Source organism: Oncorhynchus nerka, linkage group LG7 (genome assembly GCF_034236695.1).
Source record: "Oncorhynchus nerka isolate Pitt River linkage group LG7, Oner_Uvic_2.0, whole genome shotgun sequence".
In the NCBI taxonomy this organism is placed as follows: Eukaryota; Metazoa; Chordata; class Actinopteri; order Salmoniformes; family Salmonidae; genus Oncorhynchus; species Oncorhynchus nerka.
The window spans coordinates 54747334-54764287 of NC_088402.1; the positions used below are offsets into that span (position 1 = coordinate 54747334).

General features: G+C 49.0%; 1 protein-coding gene across 1 annotated transcript in view; it reads right to left on the minus strand.

Annotated features, from left to right (window-relative positions):
• The window catches only part of LOC115132606 (cadherin EGF LAG seven-pass G-type receptor 3-like), a 47120-nt gene extending 34931 nt beyond the window's left edge, over positions 1 to 12189 (minus strand). The window contains 1 exon segment of the mRNA XM_065020631.1: positions 6606 to 12189. Coding sequence (XP_064876703.1) covers positions 6606 to 12189 — 5584 coding nt within the window.
• Between the last annotated feature and the right edge of the window lie 4765 nt (positions 12190 to 16954).

Here is a 16954-nt window from a genome sequence, read left to right on the forward strand (position 1 = left end):
CCAGGTAGACTTGGCTAACGGGAACGTTTTAGGCGCTCTTCTAGGTAGACTTGGCTAACGGGGACGTTTTAGGCGCTCTTCTAGGTAGACTTGGCTAACGGGGACGTTTTAGGCGCTCTTCTATGTAGACTTGGCTAACGGGGATGTTTTAGGCGCTCTTCTAGGTAGACTTGGCTAACGGGGACGTTTTAGGCGCTCTTCTAGGTAGACTTGGCTAACGGGAACGTTTTAGGCGCTCTTCTAGGTAGACTTGGCTAACGGGGACGTTTTAGGCGCTCTTCTAGGTAGACTTGGCTAACGGGGACGTTTTAGGCGCTCTTCCAGATAGACTTGGCTAACGGGACGTTTTACTCTTCCAGATAGACTTGGCTAACGGGGACGTTTTAGGCGCTCTTCCAGATAGACTTGGCTAACGGGGACGTTTTAGGCGCTCTTCCAGATAGACTTGGCTAACGGGGACGTTTTAGGCGCTCTTCCAGGTAGACTTGGCTAACGGGAACGTTTTAGGGACGTTTTAGCTCTTCTAGGTAGACTTGGCTAACGGGGACGTTTTAGGCGCTCTTCTAGGTAGACTTGGCTAACGGGGACGTTTTAGGCGCTTTTGGCTAACAGGGACGTTTTAGGCGCTTCTTCTGGTAGACTTGGCTAACGGGGACGTTTTAGGCGCTCTTCTAGGTAGACTTGGCTAACGGGGACGTTTTAGGCGCTCTTCTAGGTAGACTTGGCTAACGGGGACGTTTTAGGCGCTCTTCTATGTAGACTTGGCTAACGGGGACGTTTTAGGCGCTCTTCTAGGTAGACTTGGCTAACGGGGACGTTTTAGGCGCTCTTCCAGGTAGACTTGGCTAACAGTGCTTTTACAGCCTCCAAGATATAAGCAATGCTTCCCTTCCTAAAGCTCAGCTGGAAAAACCAAGCTTCCTGCTGCCTATATCAGTAACTGCAGTCATATCAGGGGTTGGCCTTTTCAAATGGATGGAAATGATTACGAGTTAACAACATCACGTGTAGCGCAAACAGTCACCTAGAAAGAAACACACACAACAACCATAGAAAGACACACATCCATAGCCTGCATGCATTCACACTCTTGCACGTGTGAACACACACACATTACAGGCAGTGGTCTGACATGATTTCCGCGCTCTGTTTGTTTTAAAAGCCCTTCTCCCCCTGAGGTCTGAACACTCATTACTCTCAGTGCAGAACGAAATAAGCCACACAGTTAAAAGGGCTCTCTCTCTCTGCAGGCTTACACTGCATCTTTACGATACATTAAACCACACTCACACACACACACACACACACACAAACACAGACGTACAGATACACACACAGACGCACGGATGCACACACACATCCACACTTACACAAAAACGTACACACACACACACATTACTCTACCATATTAACAAACACACATAAGGCATAAGCATAAAAATGCATTGTACTTATACAGATGCTTAAAGTCTCAATGATCTAAACTACACATTATCCTCCTTATTCCTACCCAGATGTACAGATCTATCTACCGGGTCACATGGAAGGTACACTACATGGCCAAAACTATGTGGACGCCTGCTTGTCGAACATCGCGTTCCAAAATCATAGGCATTAACATGGAATTGGTCCCTCTTCTGGGAAGACTTTCCACTAGATGTTGTAACATTGCTGCGGGGACTTCCATTCAGCCACAAGAGCATTAGGTACGTCGGGCACTGGTGTCTGGCGATTAGGCCTGACTCGCAGTCGGTGTTCCAATTCCTCCCAAAGGTGTTTGGTGAGGTTGAGGTCAGGGCTCTGTGCAGGCCAGTCAAGTTCTTTCACACCGATCTTGACAAACCATTACTGTTCGAACCTCGCTTTGTGCATGGAGACACTGTCATGCTGAAACAGGAAAGGGCCTTCCCCAAACTGTTGCCACAAAGTTGGAAGCACAGAATTGTCTAGAATGTCAGTGTATTCTGTAGCATTATGATTTCCCTTCACTGGAACTAAGGGGCCTAGCTTGAACCATGAAAAACAGCCCCAGACCATTATTCCACCTCCACCAAACTTTAGAGTTGGAACTATGCATTCGGGTAGGTAGTGTTCTTCTGGCCTCCGGCAAACCCAGATTTGTTATTTGGACTGCCAGATGGTGAAGCGTGATTCATCACTCCTCTTTCCACAGCTCCAGAGTCCAATTGTGGTAGGCTTTACACCACTCCAGTCGATGCTTGGCATAGCTCATGGTGATCTTCGGCTTATGTGCGGCTGCTCAGCTATGGAAACCCATTTCATGAAGCTCCCGACAAACAGTTCTTGTGCTGACGTTGCTTCCAGAATCAGTTTGGAACTCAGTAGTGAGTGTTGCAACCGAGGGCAGACCATTTTTACACGTTCCGCGCTTCAGCACTCGGCGGTCCTGTTCTGTGAGCTTTTGTGGCCTACCTACTAAGCCGTTGTTGCTCCTAGACGGTACCAGCAGAAAGGGCAGACATTTAATGAACTGACTTGTTGGAAAGGTGGCATCCTATGACGGTGCCAAGTTGAGAGTCACTGAGATTTTCAGTAAGGTCATTCTACTGCAAGTGTTTGTCTATGGAGACTACATGGCTGTGTTCTCGATGTTATACATTTTATACACAGCAACAGGTGTGGCTAAAAGAGCCAAATCCACTCATTTGAAGGGGTGTCCACATACTTTTGTGTACATTGTGTAGTTGACAACTACTGTATGTACAGTATATAATGAGAAATGACTCATTGACTATACTGTACTTACACAGACAAACACACACACAAACACACACAAAATATGCCTGAACACTCCCTACAGGATGTATTTATGTGTGTTGAATGAGTAAAGGATGATGCTGACAGAGGAAAGAGAGGGGGTATTGAACCCTCCTGTCTCTTGTGTTTAATAAAGGGCATTACAGATAGATTATATAACGGGGAAATCCTAGAACTGGAGCAGGAAGAGAAGGGTCTCTTTACGGACACTGTAAACTGTGTGAACTCTTGCCATCCCATGCATGACCAGTCAAGAACACAATTATGTAAGTTGGACGGTAAACAAAAGTGTACCGCGCACATTTTAAAACCCCCTAGAGTTCATCTAAGTAACGTAATAAAAAAGGATCCCCATCCAACTCTGTCAGTTTAAGCTAGAAATATCTGTTGTTTAGCATTGAATGAGTCTCAATCCACCGCATCCACCTGTGTTTACACTTCCGCATCTGAGGTGAAAGGTGACAGAGCTAGAGCGGTGTTGGTCAGACCATGAGACATCCCCGAAAAATCGGTCTTCTCACTAAAAAGTCTGTAGCGCCCGAAACGGTTTGAAATACGAACTATTATAACCACTCCATGGGGGAAATGTGTTAGGGGACTCGTCTAAAATTGGTTCTGTCGATGTGCCTAGCATGTCTACCTCATTTCTACCGGCATGTCACCTGTGCAACTATAAGAGAAAATACTCTAGATCACCTTTACTCCACACACAGAGAGGAATTCAAAGCTCTCCCTTGCCCTCCATTTGGCAAATCGGACCATAATTATATCCTCCTGATTCCTGCTTACATCACAAACTCAAACAGGAAGTACCCGTGACACTCCCAATACGGAAGTGGTCCGATGAATTGGATGCAAAGCTACGGGACTGTTTCGCTAGCACAGACTGGAACATATTCCGTGATTCATCCGATGGCATTGAGGAGTTGATCACATCTCCGGCTTCATTAATAAGTGCATCGACAACGTCGTCCCCACAGTGACATACGTACGTGCGTACACATCCCAACCAGAAGCAAGGATTACAGGCAACATTACAGGCTAGAGCTGCCACTTTCAATGGGAGGGACACTAACCCGGACCCTTATAAGAAATCCTGCTACGCCCTTTGACGTCATCAAACAGGACTAAGATCGAATCCTACAACAATGGTTCTGAAACTCGTCGGATGTGGTAGGGCTTGGACAAAGGAACACCTGCGTGAGAATGCTGACTACAGCTCAGCGTTCAACACTATAGTGCCCTCCAAGCTCGTCACTCAGTTAAGGTCCCTGGGACTGAACACCTCCCTCTGCAACTGGGGGCCCCTCAGGGTTGCATGCTTAGTCCCCTCCTGTATTCCCTGTTCACCCGCGACTGTGTGGCTGCGAAGGACTTCAAAACCATCATAAAGTTTGCCGACAGACAACGGTGGTAGGCCTAATAACCGACAACAATGAGACAGCCTATAGGGAGGAGGTCAGTAAAACAAATGAGCTTATCGTGGACTAGAGGAAACAGGTTGCCGAACACATCCCCATTCACATCGATGGGGCTGTAGTAGAGCGGGTAGAGAGCTTAAAGTTCCTTGGTGTCCACATCACTAAAGATCTATCATGGTTCAAACACACCAACACAGTCGTGAAGAGGGCACCACACCTCTTCCCCCTCAGGAGACTGAAAAGATTTGGCATGGGCCCTCTTATCCTCAAAGCGTTCTACAGCTGCACCCTCGAGAGCATCTTGACTGGCTGCATCGCCGTTTGGTACGGCAACTGCTTGGCATCTGACCGCAAGGTGCTACAAAGGGTAGTGCTTATGGCCTAGTATATCACTGCGGCCGAGCTCTCTGCCATCCATGACCTCTATACCAGGCGGTGTCAGAGGAAGGCCCAAAAAATTGTTAAACACTCCAACCACCCAAGCGACAGACTGTTCTCTCTTCTACCGCACAGCAAGCGGTACCAGTGCACCAAGTCTGGAATCAACAGAACCGTGAACAGCTTCTACCCACAAGCCATAAGACTACTAAACAAGATTGCTAAATAGGTCATCAAATGGCTACCCGGATATCTGCACTGACCCTTTTTTGCACGAACACACTAACTCTTTTGCACATATGAGGCTGCTACTGTCTATGATCTATCCTGTTACCTAGTCACTTTACCCCTACCTATATGTACAGTACATAGCTACCTCAATTACCTCGTTCCCCTGCATGTCGACTCGGTACTGGTACTCCCTGTATATAGTCATGCTATTTTCTACTCCCTGTATATAGTCATGCTATTTTATACTCCCTGTATATAGTCATGCTATTTTCTACTCCCTGTATATAGTCATGTTATTTTCTACTCCCTGTATATAGTCATGCTATTTTATACTCCCTGTATATAGTCATGCTATTTTATACTCCCTGTATATAGTCATGTTATTTTATACTCCCTGTATATAGTCATGCTATTTTATACTCCCTGTATATAGTCATGTTATTTTATACTCCCTGTATATAGTCATGTTATTTTATACTCCCTGTATATAGTCATGCTATTTTCTACTCCCTGTATATAGTCATGTTATTTTATACTCCCTATGTATAGCCATGTTATTTTATACTCCCTATGTATAGTCATGTTATTTTATACTCCCTATGTATAGCCATGTTATTTTATACTCCCTATGTATAGCCATGTTATTTTATACTCCCTATGTATAGCCATGTTATTTTATACTCCCTATGTATAGCCATGTTATTTTATACTCCCTATGTATAGCCATGTTATTTTATACTCCCTATGTATAGCCATGTTATTTTTACTCATTATTCCCATTCGTTATTCACTGTGTATTTATTCCTCATTTCACTATTTCTATTGTCTATCTTAACTTTAACTTGGAACATAAGTAAGTAAGTGTTCTACTATTAGTCTACACCTGTTGTCTACGAAGCATGTGACAAATACAACTGATTTAATGCTCATTTGCCTTTCCTCTCCACAGCTTTCTGTCTACACCCATATGTACTGTGCAGACACACACAAACACAGATACACATGCAAGCACTCGCGCACGCACACACACAAAAGAGGGGAAGTGGTGTTGTGTGTTGGTGCCCCAGGGAAGGAAAGACAGACAGATGGATGGAGACAGATATCAGATGAGTACAGGCCTGGCCGGCTGTCCTGCTGGGATCTTAGACCGACTATATTACATCTTAATCTCCCCTCTCTCTAGTCTCAGTAAAGAGCAGAGGGATAGAGAGAGAGAGAGAGAGCATGAGAGCCAAAGAGAGAGAGAGTGAATGAGAGAGAGAGAGTCAGAGAGAGAGAGACAGTGAGCGTGAGTGAGAGAGAGAGAGAGAGAGAGAGAGAGAGAGAGAGAGAGAGAGATTGTGAAGGGGAGAATAGAGGGGAGGCTGACTGTATTTAATTATAATCTCATAACACTCCAGTCCTAGAGGAGAGGAGTCGGCTGAGAGAGGCTGGATAAAAGCTCTGTAAATAGACCAGCAGGTCACAAAAAAAACACTGGCCATATAAAAGCTCTTTAACAAACTAGAAAAATGCATGACTGTTGTACAGTAAAATAAATCATAAACCATCCTTACCAGGAAGTTTATCATTGCATGCCCCTCGTCGCCTATTTCATTTAATTCACAAAAATAACATAAATCATGGATCAAGAGCCTAAGTATCTCAAATAACCCTCATTCGCATTTTCTGACAGGCCCTTCCCACACCCTCTCTCTCAGACACACACACAAACCAACACCATCTCTTTCACACACATCTCTCTCTCCCCCTCCCTCTCTCACATATCCAGCCACACTTTATCCCTCTGTCTCTCACCTGTGACAGTGATGAGCATGGGGGCCACCAAGGCTCTGTTGTTGTCCAGCTTGCGGCTCAGCCGGATCTCTCCACTGCTGTGGTTGAGCAGCAGCAGGTGTAGGTCGTTTCCCCGGGCAATGGAGTAGTACAGGTGGTCTGACACATCAGGGTCGTGGGCCGGGACCCGGCCGATCACGTCGCTGGGGAAACTATTGGAGCGGTTGGACACAAAGTTGTTGAAGACGATCTGGAAGTCCTGGAGTTGGGGCCGGTTGTCGTTCTGGTCCACCAGCCGGATGCGCACCGTGGCCCGGCTCACCAGGGGAGCTGAGGTGGCCTGGACCACGATCACGTACTCAGAGCGGGCCTCGTAGTCCAGGTCGATGAGGGAGGTGAGCTCCCCGGAGAAGATGTCCATCTGGAAGATCTCAGGGATGTTGCCTTCTACAATTTGATACATTATCTGGGCGTTGGTCCCCTCGTCTGGGTCTGTGGCTGTGATCTGGGCCACCACCGACCCCACAGCACTGTTCTCCTTCACCAGAACCTCAAAGTCGTCTGCCGGGAAGACAGGAGCGTTGTCGTTGACGTCGAGAACCGTCACCTGGATGTGGACGGGCGTCCTCTGGGGAGGCACACCGCGGTCCACGGCGTACGACGTCAGCTCATAGAATGGAACACTCTCGCGGTCCAGACGGCGGACCGTGCGTACGATGCCCGATGTGGGCTCGATGGTGAAGTCTCCATCACCGTCCTCCCCATTCTGGAAGGTGTACTGGACGCGGCCGTTGGCGTGGGCATCTCGGTCCATTGCGGATATCTGTAGGACACTAGTGAAGGGTGGGGCGTCTTCACTGACGGTGCCCTGGTACCTGGGGCTGAGGAACTGCGGTGCGTTGTCGTTCACATCGTTCACATTCACCTCTACATAGGTGGTGTCAGACTTCTGTGGGATGCCGTTGTCCCGGGCGGTGATAGCCAGAGTGTAGGTCATCTGGTCTTCGTAGTCCAGCTCGGCTTGCAGGGTGATGGCTCCGCTGGACGGGTCAATGCGGAACTGGGGGATGTTGTCTTCCAGGAAGTAGGTGATGCGAGAGTTTTCGCCAACGTCATCATCCGTGGCGCTGATGACCACAACCGTGCTGCCCGGGGGGCGGTCCTCGTTCACGGTCACAGAGTAGTGAGCACTCTGGAACACAGGCCGGTGTGTGTTGGCGTCCGTGATGTTGACGTGGACCTGGCATGTGTCATGTAGCGTGCGGTCGGAAGCCGTCACAGTCAGAACGTATCGGCGCTCCTGTTTGTAGTCGAGCGGCAGTGCTAGAGAGACCAGCCCCGACCCCCCGGCTGTGCTTATGGCAAAGCGGTTACGCGTGTTGCCCCCTGTGATCTGATAGGTGACCGCACTGTTGACATCACGGTCGACCGCGGTCACAATGACCACACTGGTGCCCACAGCTGCGTCCTCGTTGAGCCTCACAAAGTACTCTTTCTGCAGGAACTCTGGCCTGTTGTCGTTGACGTCCATCACTGTTATAGTCACGCTGGCTGTGGCGGAGAGAGGTGGGACGCCATAGTCTCTGGCCTCCACCCCAAAGAAGAAGTGTTCCACAGACTCCCGGTCGAGAGACAAACTGACCGTCACCCAGCCGGTGGCGGAGTTAATGACGAAGGGCGTGTCAGGGCTGGTGCCAGTCAGCCTGTACTCCAGACGGGCGTTGTCCCCAGAGTCGGTGTCGATGGCCTGGATATGGAGGATGGAGCTGCCCACGGGGGCGCTCTCCAGCACTGACGCCTGGAACGGCGTGGACACGAAGATGGGAGGGTTGTCGTTGACGTCGGTCACCTGCACGCTGATAATACCTGTGTTATTGGAGAGGGGCGGCCGGCCATTGTCCTGGGCTCGTACCCTCAGAGTGTACTCCCTCTCTGCCTCAAAGTCCAGAGGGGCAACTACCTGGATCTCCCCCGTCACACTGTCGATGGAGAACTGGCCCCGGCTGTTCCCACTGATGATGTTGTAGTGGACGGCCGCGTTGCTATCCTTATCATGGTCCGTAGCGCTCACCCTCAGGATCTCCGAGTGGGGTCGGACGTCCTCCCTGACCGCCACCACATAGCGCTTCTCGCTGAACTGGGGCACGTTGTCGTTCTCGTCCAGCACCGTGATGGAGACCTTAACGATGGCCGAGCGTGGCCCGGGCTCCCTTCCCTGGTCGCTGGCCTCCACGTGGAGGGTGTAGCGCTCGTTGGTCTCCCGGTCGACCACGCCCCGCGTGGTGATCAGCCCTGAGCGGGGGTCGATCTCAAATGCGGCCCGGGCCGCAGCAGCAGTGTCTCCTATGAAGCGGTAGCGGATGTTGGCGTTGGACGGGGCATCCAGGTCAGTGGCTCGGAGCTGCAGGATGGGGTAGCCCTCCTCCACGTTCTCCCGGATGGTCTCCCGGTACTCTGTGTGCTCAAAGATAGGCGAGTGGTCATTGCGGTCGGCCACAGTGATTGCCACCATGGTGGTGCCAGAGAGGCGTGGAGAGCCGTGGTCTGACGCCGTGACCCGGAAGTAGTGCAGGTCCATGTGCTCCCTGTCCAGCACCTGGGAGGTGGTGATGAGGCCCGTGTCAGGGTCGATGTGGAAGTAGTCCGTGGATCTGCTGTTCATGAGAGGGGCCATGGTGTAGCTGAGCCTGCCTGCTTCACCTGCGTCTGGGTCGGTGGCTGACATGGGTATGACTGAGGTGCCTGGGGGCTGGTTTTCTGGAACCTGGACCTGGAAGTTATACTGGGAGAAGTGAGGGTGTCTGTTGGCAGCTCGGCGAGCGCGCCCCACCACCAAAACCTCTTTCCCTCTGTCCTCCTCACCTTCATCTTCCACGGTCTGCCTTCCCAAGCTTCTTTCTCCCCTTGACCTGTGCCTTTCCTCCTCGTCTTCCTGTGTGCTTTCAGCCCCCTGCCACACTTTCTTCCCCTCCTCTTTTCCTCCTTCACCACTCGGTGTCTGTGTGAGGCTGGCCCTCTCCTGACCTTTCTCTCTCTCTCCCTCTGCTTCTACAGTCTCATCTGTCTGGGCTGTGGCTCTCTTTGTTATTCCCTCTGACTCCCACTCCTCCACTTCCTCCCTCCGTTTCTCTCTGGCCTGTCTCTCTCCCTCCCCCACCTGTAGTTTGCCTCCCCCAGACCCCTCCTCAACCTCGCCACCCATATGCCTTTCTGGCTGACTGACACCTTCCTGTTGTAATGGCACCAGTTTACCTGATTTTAATTGCGGGCGAGTGCCCCCCTGGACATTAGTTAAGCTGTCGCCTGAGCTGCTGTCAACACACGCAGTGTAGAGCAATTCTTCAGGGACCAAGCCCAGCTGTGTCTGTGAGCATAGTCCACTCAGATCCACTGGCTCCTGTCTACTATTGGCACCATTTATTTCATGATTCATCTGAACACGCTCCTCTTTGTTTTCCTTGTTGTTGTTATTGTGGTTCTGGTTCTGGTTGTAATTTCTGATATTGTTATTATTGTTGACGTTGTGAACATTCTCCCCAAAAAATGGCAGAAAGTGGTGAGCCGAATATACCTGTTTACTTGGAGAAATCTGGGTAGAGGTTTTGATGGGTGCTGTCCATTGTGCCTGTGGTGCTGATCCTATGTGAAAGGGAGGGGGTGTGTAGAGGAGGCTAGTCCGTGGCTGGGAATGTGAGTCTGAGTCACTATCCCGTTCAGTTAGATTGAGCTCCATGGGGAATGAGAAGGGGTTTGCGATAACGAGATCCCTGTGAGTGACACCAGACTTAATTACACCAGCGTGTACCGAGGCTGCTATAGTGAGAGCGGTGATGGAAGAAAATATAGGGGTGACGATAGCTGACTCATTGTGAGCTGGCTCAGACTGAGGATGAGGAACATTGGCTCGAGCAGCCGATTCTGCTGCCTGTATTTCGTCATGGAATAAGGAAAATGAGCTAGTAGAATTTCTGTTTTTATAACCGGTTCCGTTAGATGGCAAACATAGACTATCCGTGATTGGGGGAAATTGGATGTCGAGATTACTCACTTCTGTGCTTCCCCTGGGACCTATAACGTTGGCTGAAAGTCCTCCCCCCACATCCATCCGCTGCAAACGACAACACCTCGTTCCGAGGAGAGACCCCCAGGGTAACCCCTTACTCTCTACAAGGGGTTGAGCGCTCTGTTCTCGGCCTGTCAACACTGATATTCTCTGTGGCGGAGCAGCCGGCTCCTTAAGCTTGGTTGTTAGATAAACAGAGGCCAAATCATTATCCAAATCATTTTTGTTCACGTGTTTGTTACCTTGTGCCTTCCATCCCTCCCTCCTCCTGCCCAGAACCATGGCATGCCCAGGACTGGGGCTGGCGTGGAGCCTGTCTCGGGTATGCCTGAAATAACAACCTGTGAGGGCCATGGCCCATTCAGTAATCCCGGGTGACTGGTAACATCTGGCTGCGCTGCCTGCGGTGGCTGAGGTGAGATAGCATGGGCAGGGACCTTGCATCACGCTCCTCCCCGTTCTCCCAATGGCTTTAGTAAACGAACGATTACAACCATCACTGGTGAGATCGATAACATTGTGACTACTTAAATGAGAACAAGCACCGGTGGCCACCTCGCCGGAGTCCAAAGCATTATTGCCCAAATGAGAGTGAGGAGGGCCCCATGGCAGCTGTCCAGGTGGTTGCTTAGCTGTAGATATTTGCTGTGTTGGGGGAAGTGGCCGGTGAAGGGTCCTTGTACACCTTTCAGAAGCCCCTCGAACGTCTTTAGCAATCTCCGACGACTCGCTTTCAGGTCCCTGGTGTTGGCCGCGCACAAAGACTCTCCCTGTGTCGGGTTTGGCGGGCGGCAGAGAGGGTGGTGACCGCGCGCAATCTCTAGTCCTTTGTATATACCGCTTTTTGGCCTTTTGAACCCACGAACAGAAAACAGGTGAAACAACGCCCCTCTCCCCACCGTTGCTCCTGCTCCTACCTGCAGGTTGGGGGTGCCTGACTCCATTCCACGGCCCTCTCGCACCTCCTTCTTCGGTGCACAACGGTTCAAAAGGGTCTCCGTGCGCCCCCTGCCATACAAAAGGACTCCACACCGGGAATGCTGGTTCCGATTGGAGCCGTCCCGATGGGAGACGTTGTAACGTACACCTGGGGCAGATCACCGAACCACTACTGCTCGCCAAGACCCAAGCTTCCCTTGGATGGCTCGGTGTCTCAGGGCAGGGTCCCGGGCTCCAACGACAGGTCCCTGTTAACTTCCCCGGGTTAACCGCGAACAAAGGGCTGAGGAGCAGGTGAAGAAGAAGTGGTGAGAGCAGGCTGGAACCCAGTAGCAGTGTAGCCATTAGTCTGGTAAGATCCTTTCTCCTTCCCCCTTTCTCCCTCTCACCACTCTCTCTTTCTCTCTCCCTCTCTCTCGCTCTCTTCCGAGTGCGTCTCTCTCTCTTCCGTCGCCGGCTAGGTAGCCAGCTCCAGCGGCACCGCCCGACACCTTCCCCCGTGCTCCCCCGTCTCTCCGTGGGCCCGGGAAGTTGGCATTTACTCGCTGTGTTCGGTAGAACTCGGTCTGTCGGCGTCAGGGGTGCAGCAACTCTCCCTTTCATTCATATCCAACATGGCTCTCAGCAGACCCTGGTGGTACTATCCATCCTCGCGTTACGCTCTCCTCCTCTCAACACCCCTCCCCCTCGCTGCTTTCTTCCTCCGCCTCCCTGGTTTATTCCAGCTCGCAGGGCTGTTAAACCATCGTAGCCGCCATAGCCACAACTGGAAGGAGACTCGGAACTATATCTCACTCGCATTCATATTTTAGTAAACCCATCTAAATCCATTCAATTGTATATAGGCTATAGCGGAACATAGTAGCAATGAAGCATATGAAACCTAATGGCATTTTTGGTAATAATTATAAACATGTAAGCTTTATTAAATATTCAATTATAACACAGGGGGCACTGTAAATTATATTTATTGTTGCACATTTTCTGTCACTTGTAGCCTGATACATTTCAAAGACAGTTAGGCCCATGTTATATAGCCTACAAAAAGGAATTGAGCCTCTCCATGACGTCATGCTCTGCCAACACATCGATGAGTAATTAGTAGGCTACCTATTCATTGCTTTTCCTGCGATGTGGTCATCACCCTTCACTTATTATTTGAATCAAACATGAATTCATATGAATATGACCAATATATTTCGTTGTATTTACAAAGTGAATTAAAAGTCGTTTATATGGAAATATCTTTCTTTTTTAAATTCCAAATTCAGTCACATAATCCATTCTGATGGTAAATTCTACAACCTAAAATGAAATCCCCACATTTTGGAAATGGCTGAGGGAGGGAAGGCGTGTCTGGCAGCCTTGACTTGCATCATCGGATGTGTTGTGGCACAAAATAGTTCTGCTATGAAAACCAATCTGTGTTTCTCTCAGTCTGGCTGTCGCCGCCGCCACGGTTGGAGCTGATCCACGCATGTTGAAATATTCATGCTCCAACCACAATAATAAAGTGCACAAAAAAAAATCAAAACCCTCGCGCTTTATGTTCTCGCTTCTATCCTTCTCTCGGAGCTGAGAACAGTAAGTAATTAGGCGCTAGGAAGCGAGGGCCAGGCAGTCAGCCATGTTGGGTATCATGGCTTGCCATGCCTGCACACCAACAATAATTGCTGTGAAAAGTAGGTTAGGTTATACTGGCGAGCCGCCCTGTCCGTGATTAGGACAGATACATGTCGACACGCGCAAAGTCGTCTAGACAAACTGGCGCTTGTAATATTATACTGAAATAGTGGGATGAAGAAAATCCAAGTAGGCTACATTACAGGCTACGATTCCATGATTTCCCTACGTTTAATATAAATAATGTATCCGGATATAAACACATTTTCGTATTAATGGAAAGTACCTGAAATGTGAAGTGACACCAAAGCGGGGTGCTGTAAAATTGTATCTGTTCATAATGTAGCCTAAAACTCTGAGCCATGGAGTACTACTATATGTTCAGCATTTCACCCAAGCTCAGTGTCAATATCATTAACTTAAGAAAAAGGGAAGTAATGAAACGAGACAAAAACTTGATGGGATGGATCAGCATGCAATGGGACATTTCAGCATTACAAAACCATGGACCGCGTCCATTTAAACAATGCTGAAAGAAGCCTACACTAGGAAGCCCTGTCGAACACTTTAACCAAATAACTGTACGTTTGGGCAGTCCACACCGTGGATTTCTTTCCGAGGAGAAATGACTAAGCCAACATGTTGGGTCATTTTTAGTAGCGCCATGACCGACCTGATTATATACAGCACCATGGACAGCGGCGTTCCAAATCAGCCTGCTGCATCACTCGGCCCATTTAAGTCTACATAAGACATGTTAAATGATCATTCTTACTCAAAACATTTCACAAATATTAGCTTTTACAAAATTGTAGGAAATTACACAAAAATAATACAGGCCCAGGCTGTGTTATGCAGAGGCCAACCAACTACGCAACATTGCTCTGGCAATGCAACATTCATTTTTAAGAGCAGTAATTAGTCAGCTATATACACTCCTCTTGGTTAATGCACGTTTAGCCCTACGCGGGTGCTTATGTATGTGCACGCATGCGTTTTAGAATGTATAGACACAGCACCCTTTTCAAGATGCGGGTGTGTCCAAATTTAGCTGCTTGGCTCCCCTCCACGCAACGGTGGATCAATAAGCTCTGACTCCTCAATGGGGGGGTCTCCTAACTGCGCAAGCCGCCATGCAAGACCCTGCTTTCCAACGGTGCGAGTTGCCATGGGAACAGTGAAAGTGGGGGTACTTTTAGCCTCTGGTGGATTATACCCCTCGGAGGGGTTGAGTGTGCAGGGAGGGAGGGTGGTGTTGAGGCTTTCTTCACTCATTTTGCCTGCCAGTCACATACTCCGTAATTGCAGGCCCCCGGCCCCTCTCTCCTTGTCTGACCAGGCCCCGTGCCACAGTCGCCAGATCCTTCCCCCTCCCTGAAATCCTGAGCGGCAGGTGGTAGCGGAGGCCCGGTGTGCATCTGGCCTCGACCGGAAATGATGAGGCAGTAATACATTCATGAGATGTGACGGAGGTGTGATTGGGACGGACATAGATTAACGGGTAATCGTGTCGTTTGCCAGCCAATCGCCTGTTGTCATTTACATCTACAATTTATGCTAGAGGAGGAGGACAAGGCCCTACCCGTCCTGTCACTCAGACAGGTTGACACAGAGGGTCGCTATCCGGGAAGCCCCCCTCCTTCCCTCCCCTCTCTCTGTACAAGTCACGATGCCATATGGCGACAGCTGCGTGGCATGTGCGGGGTGATTGTGTGATTCTTGCCACAGTTTATTGGGCCTGTGGTTGCGTGTGAATAATAAGCCTCAGCAGGCTTCACTGACTTGAATAGCATACCAAACAGCCATCAAAAGATAAAGGGCCCTTAGCTCTCCTTGATCTCACAGTTGATTAGTGACCATTCATGTATTCATTGGTCCAGACTCAAGTTCTATTGCAACCTGTTTCCCTATCACGTGCAAGGTGTGTGCTTTCCTTCCCTTGCCTTCAATAGAGTCTAAATCAAAAGGATGATGATGTCATTCATTATTTGAGGAGATTAGCCATATGTGATTCAACCACAGGGCCCCTAGGCCTATGTTCATTATCTGACTGCTAGTTTTATAGATTCAGACAGGGACCTAGAGTTTGCCCAATTTGATCATGATATTACTGATCTGCTTGCTCTGCCATCCTACAGCGAGGGAAGAAAGTATTTGATTGACCTGCTGATTTTGTACGTTTGCCCACTGACAAAGAAATGATCCGTCTATAATTTTAATGGGAGGTTTATTTGAACAGTGAGAGACAGAATAACAACAAAAAATCCAGAAAAAACACATGTCAAAAATGTTATAAATTGATTTGCATTTTAATGAGGGAAACAAGTATTTAACCCCTCTGCAAAACATGACTTAGTACTTGGTGGCAAAACCCTCGTTGGCAATCACAGAGGTCAGACGTTTCTTGTAGTTGGCCACCAGGTTTGCACACATCTCAGGAGCAGTTTTGTCCCACTCCTCTTTGCAGATCTTCTCCAAGTCATTAAGGTTTCGAGGCTGACGTTTGGCAACTCGAACCGACAGCTCCCTCCACAGATTTTCGATGGGATTAAGGTCTGGAGACTGGCTAGGCCACTCCAGGACCTTAATGTGCTTCTTCTTGAGCCACTCCTTTGTTGCCTTGGCCATGTGTTTTGGGTCATTGTCATGCTGGAATACCCATCCACGACCCATTTTCAATGCCCTGGCTGAGGGAAGGAGGTTCTCACCCAAGATTTGACGGTACATGTCCCCGTCCATCATCCCTTTGATGCGGTGAATTTGTCCTGTCCCCTTAGCAGAAAAACACCCCCAAAGCATAATGTTTCCACCTCCATGTTTGAGGGTGGGGATGGTGCTCTTGGGGTCATAGGCAGTATTCCTCCTCCTCCAAACACGGTGAGTTGAGTTGATGCCAAAGAGCTCCATTTTGGTCTCATCTGACCACAACACTTTCACACAGTTGTCCTCTGAATCATTCAGATGTTCATTGGCAAACTTCAGACGGGCATGTATATGTGCTTTCTTGAGCAGGGGGGACCTTGCGGCACTGCAGGATTTCAGTCCTTCACGGCACAGTGTTACCAATTGTTTTCTTGGTGACTATGGTCCCAGCTGCCTTGAGATCATTGACAAGATCCTCCCGTGTAGTTCTGGGCTGATTCCTCACCGTTCTCATGATCATTACAATTCCACGAGGTGAGATCTTGCATGGAGCCCCAGGCCGAGGGAGATTGACAGTTATTTTGTGTTTCTTCCATTTGCGAATAATCGCACCAACTGTTGTCACCTTCTCACCAAGCTGCTTGGCGATGGTCTTGTAGCCCATTCCAGCCTTGTGTAGGTCTACAATCTTGTCCCTGACATCATTGGAGAGCTCTTTGGTCTTGGCCATGGTGGAGAGTTTGGAATCTGATTGATTGATTGCTTCTGTGGACAGGTGTCTTTTATACAGGTAACAAACTGAGATTAGGAGCACTCCCTTTAAGAGTGTGCTCCTAATCTCAGCTCATTGCCTGTATAAAAGACACCTGGGAGCCAGAAATCTTTCTGATTGAGAGGGGGTCAAATACTTATTTCCCTCATTAAAATGCAAATCAATTTATAACATTTCTGACATGCGCTTTTCTGGATTTTCTTGTTGTTATTCTGTCTCTCACTGTTCAAATAAACCTACCATTAAAATTATAGACTGATCATTTCTTTGTCAGTGGGCAAATGTACAAAATCATCAGGGGATCAAATACTAAACAAATTGGACAGATTT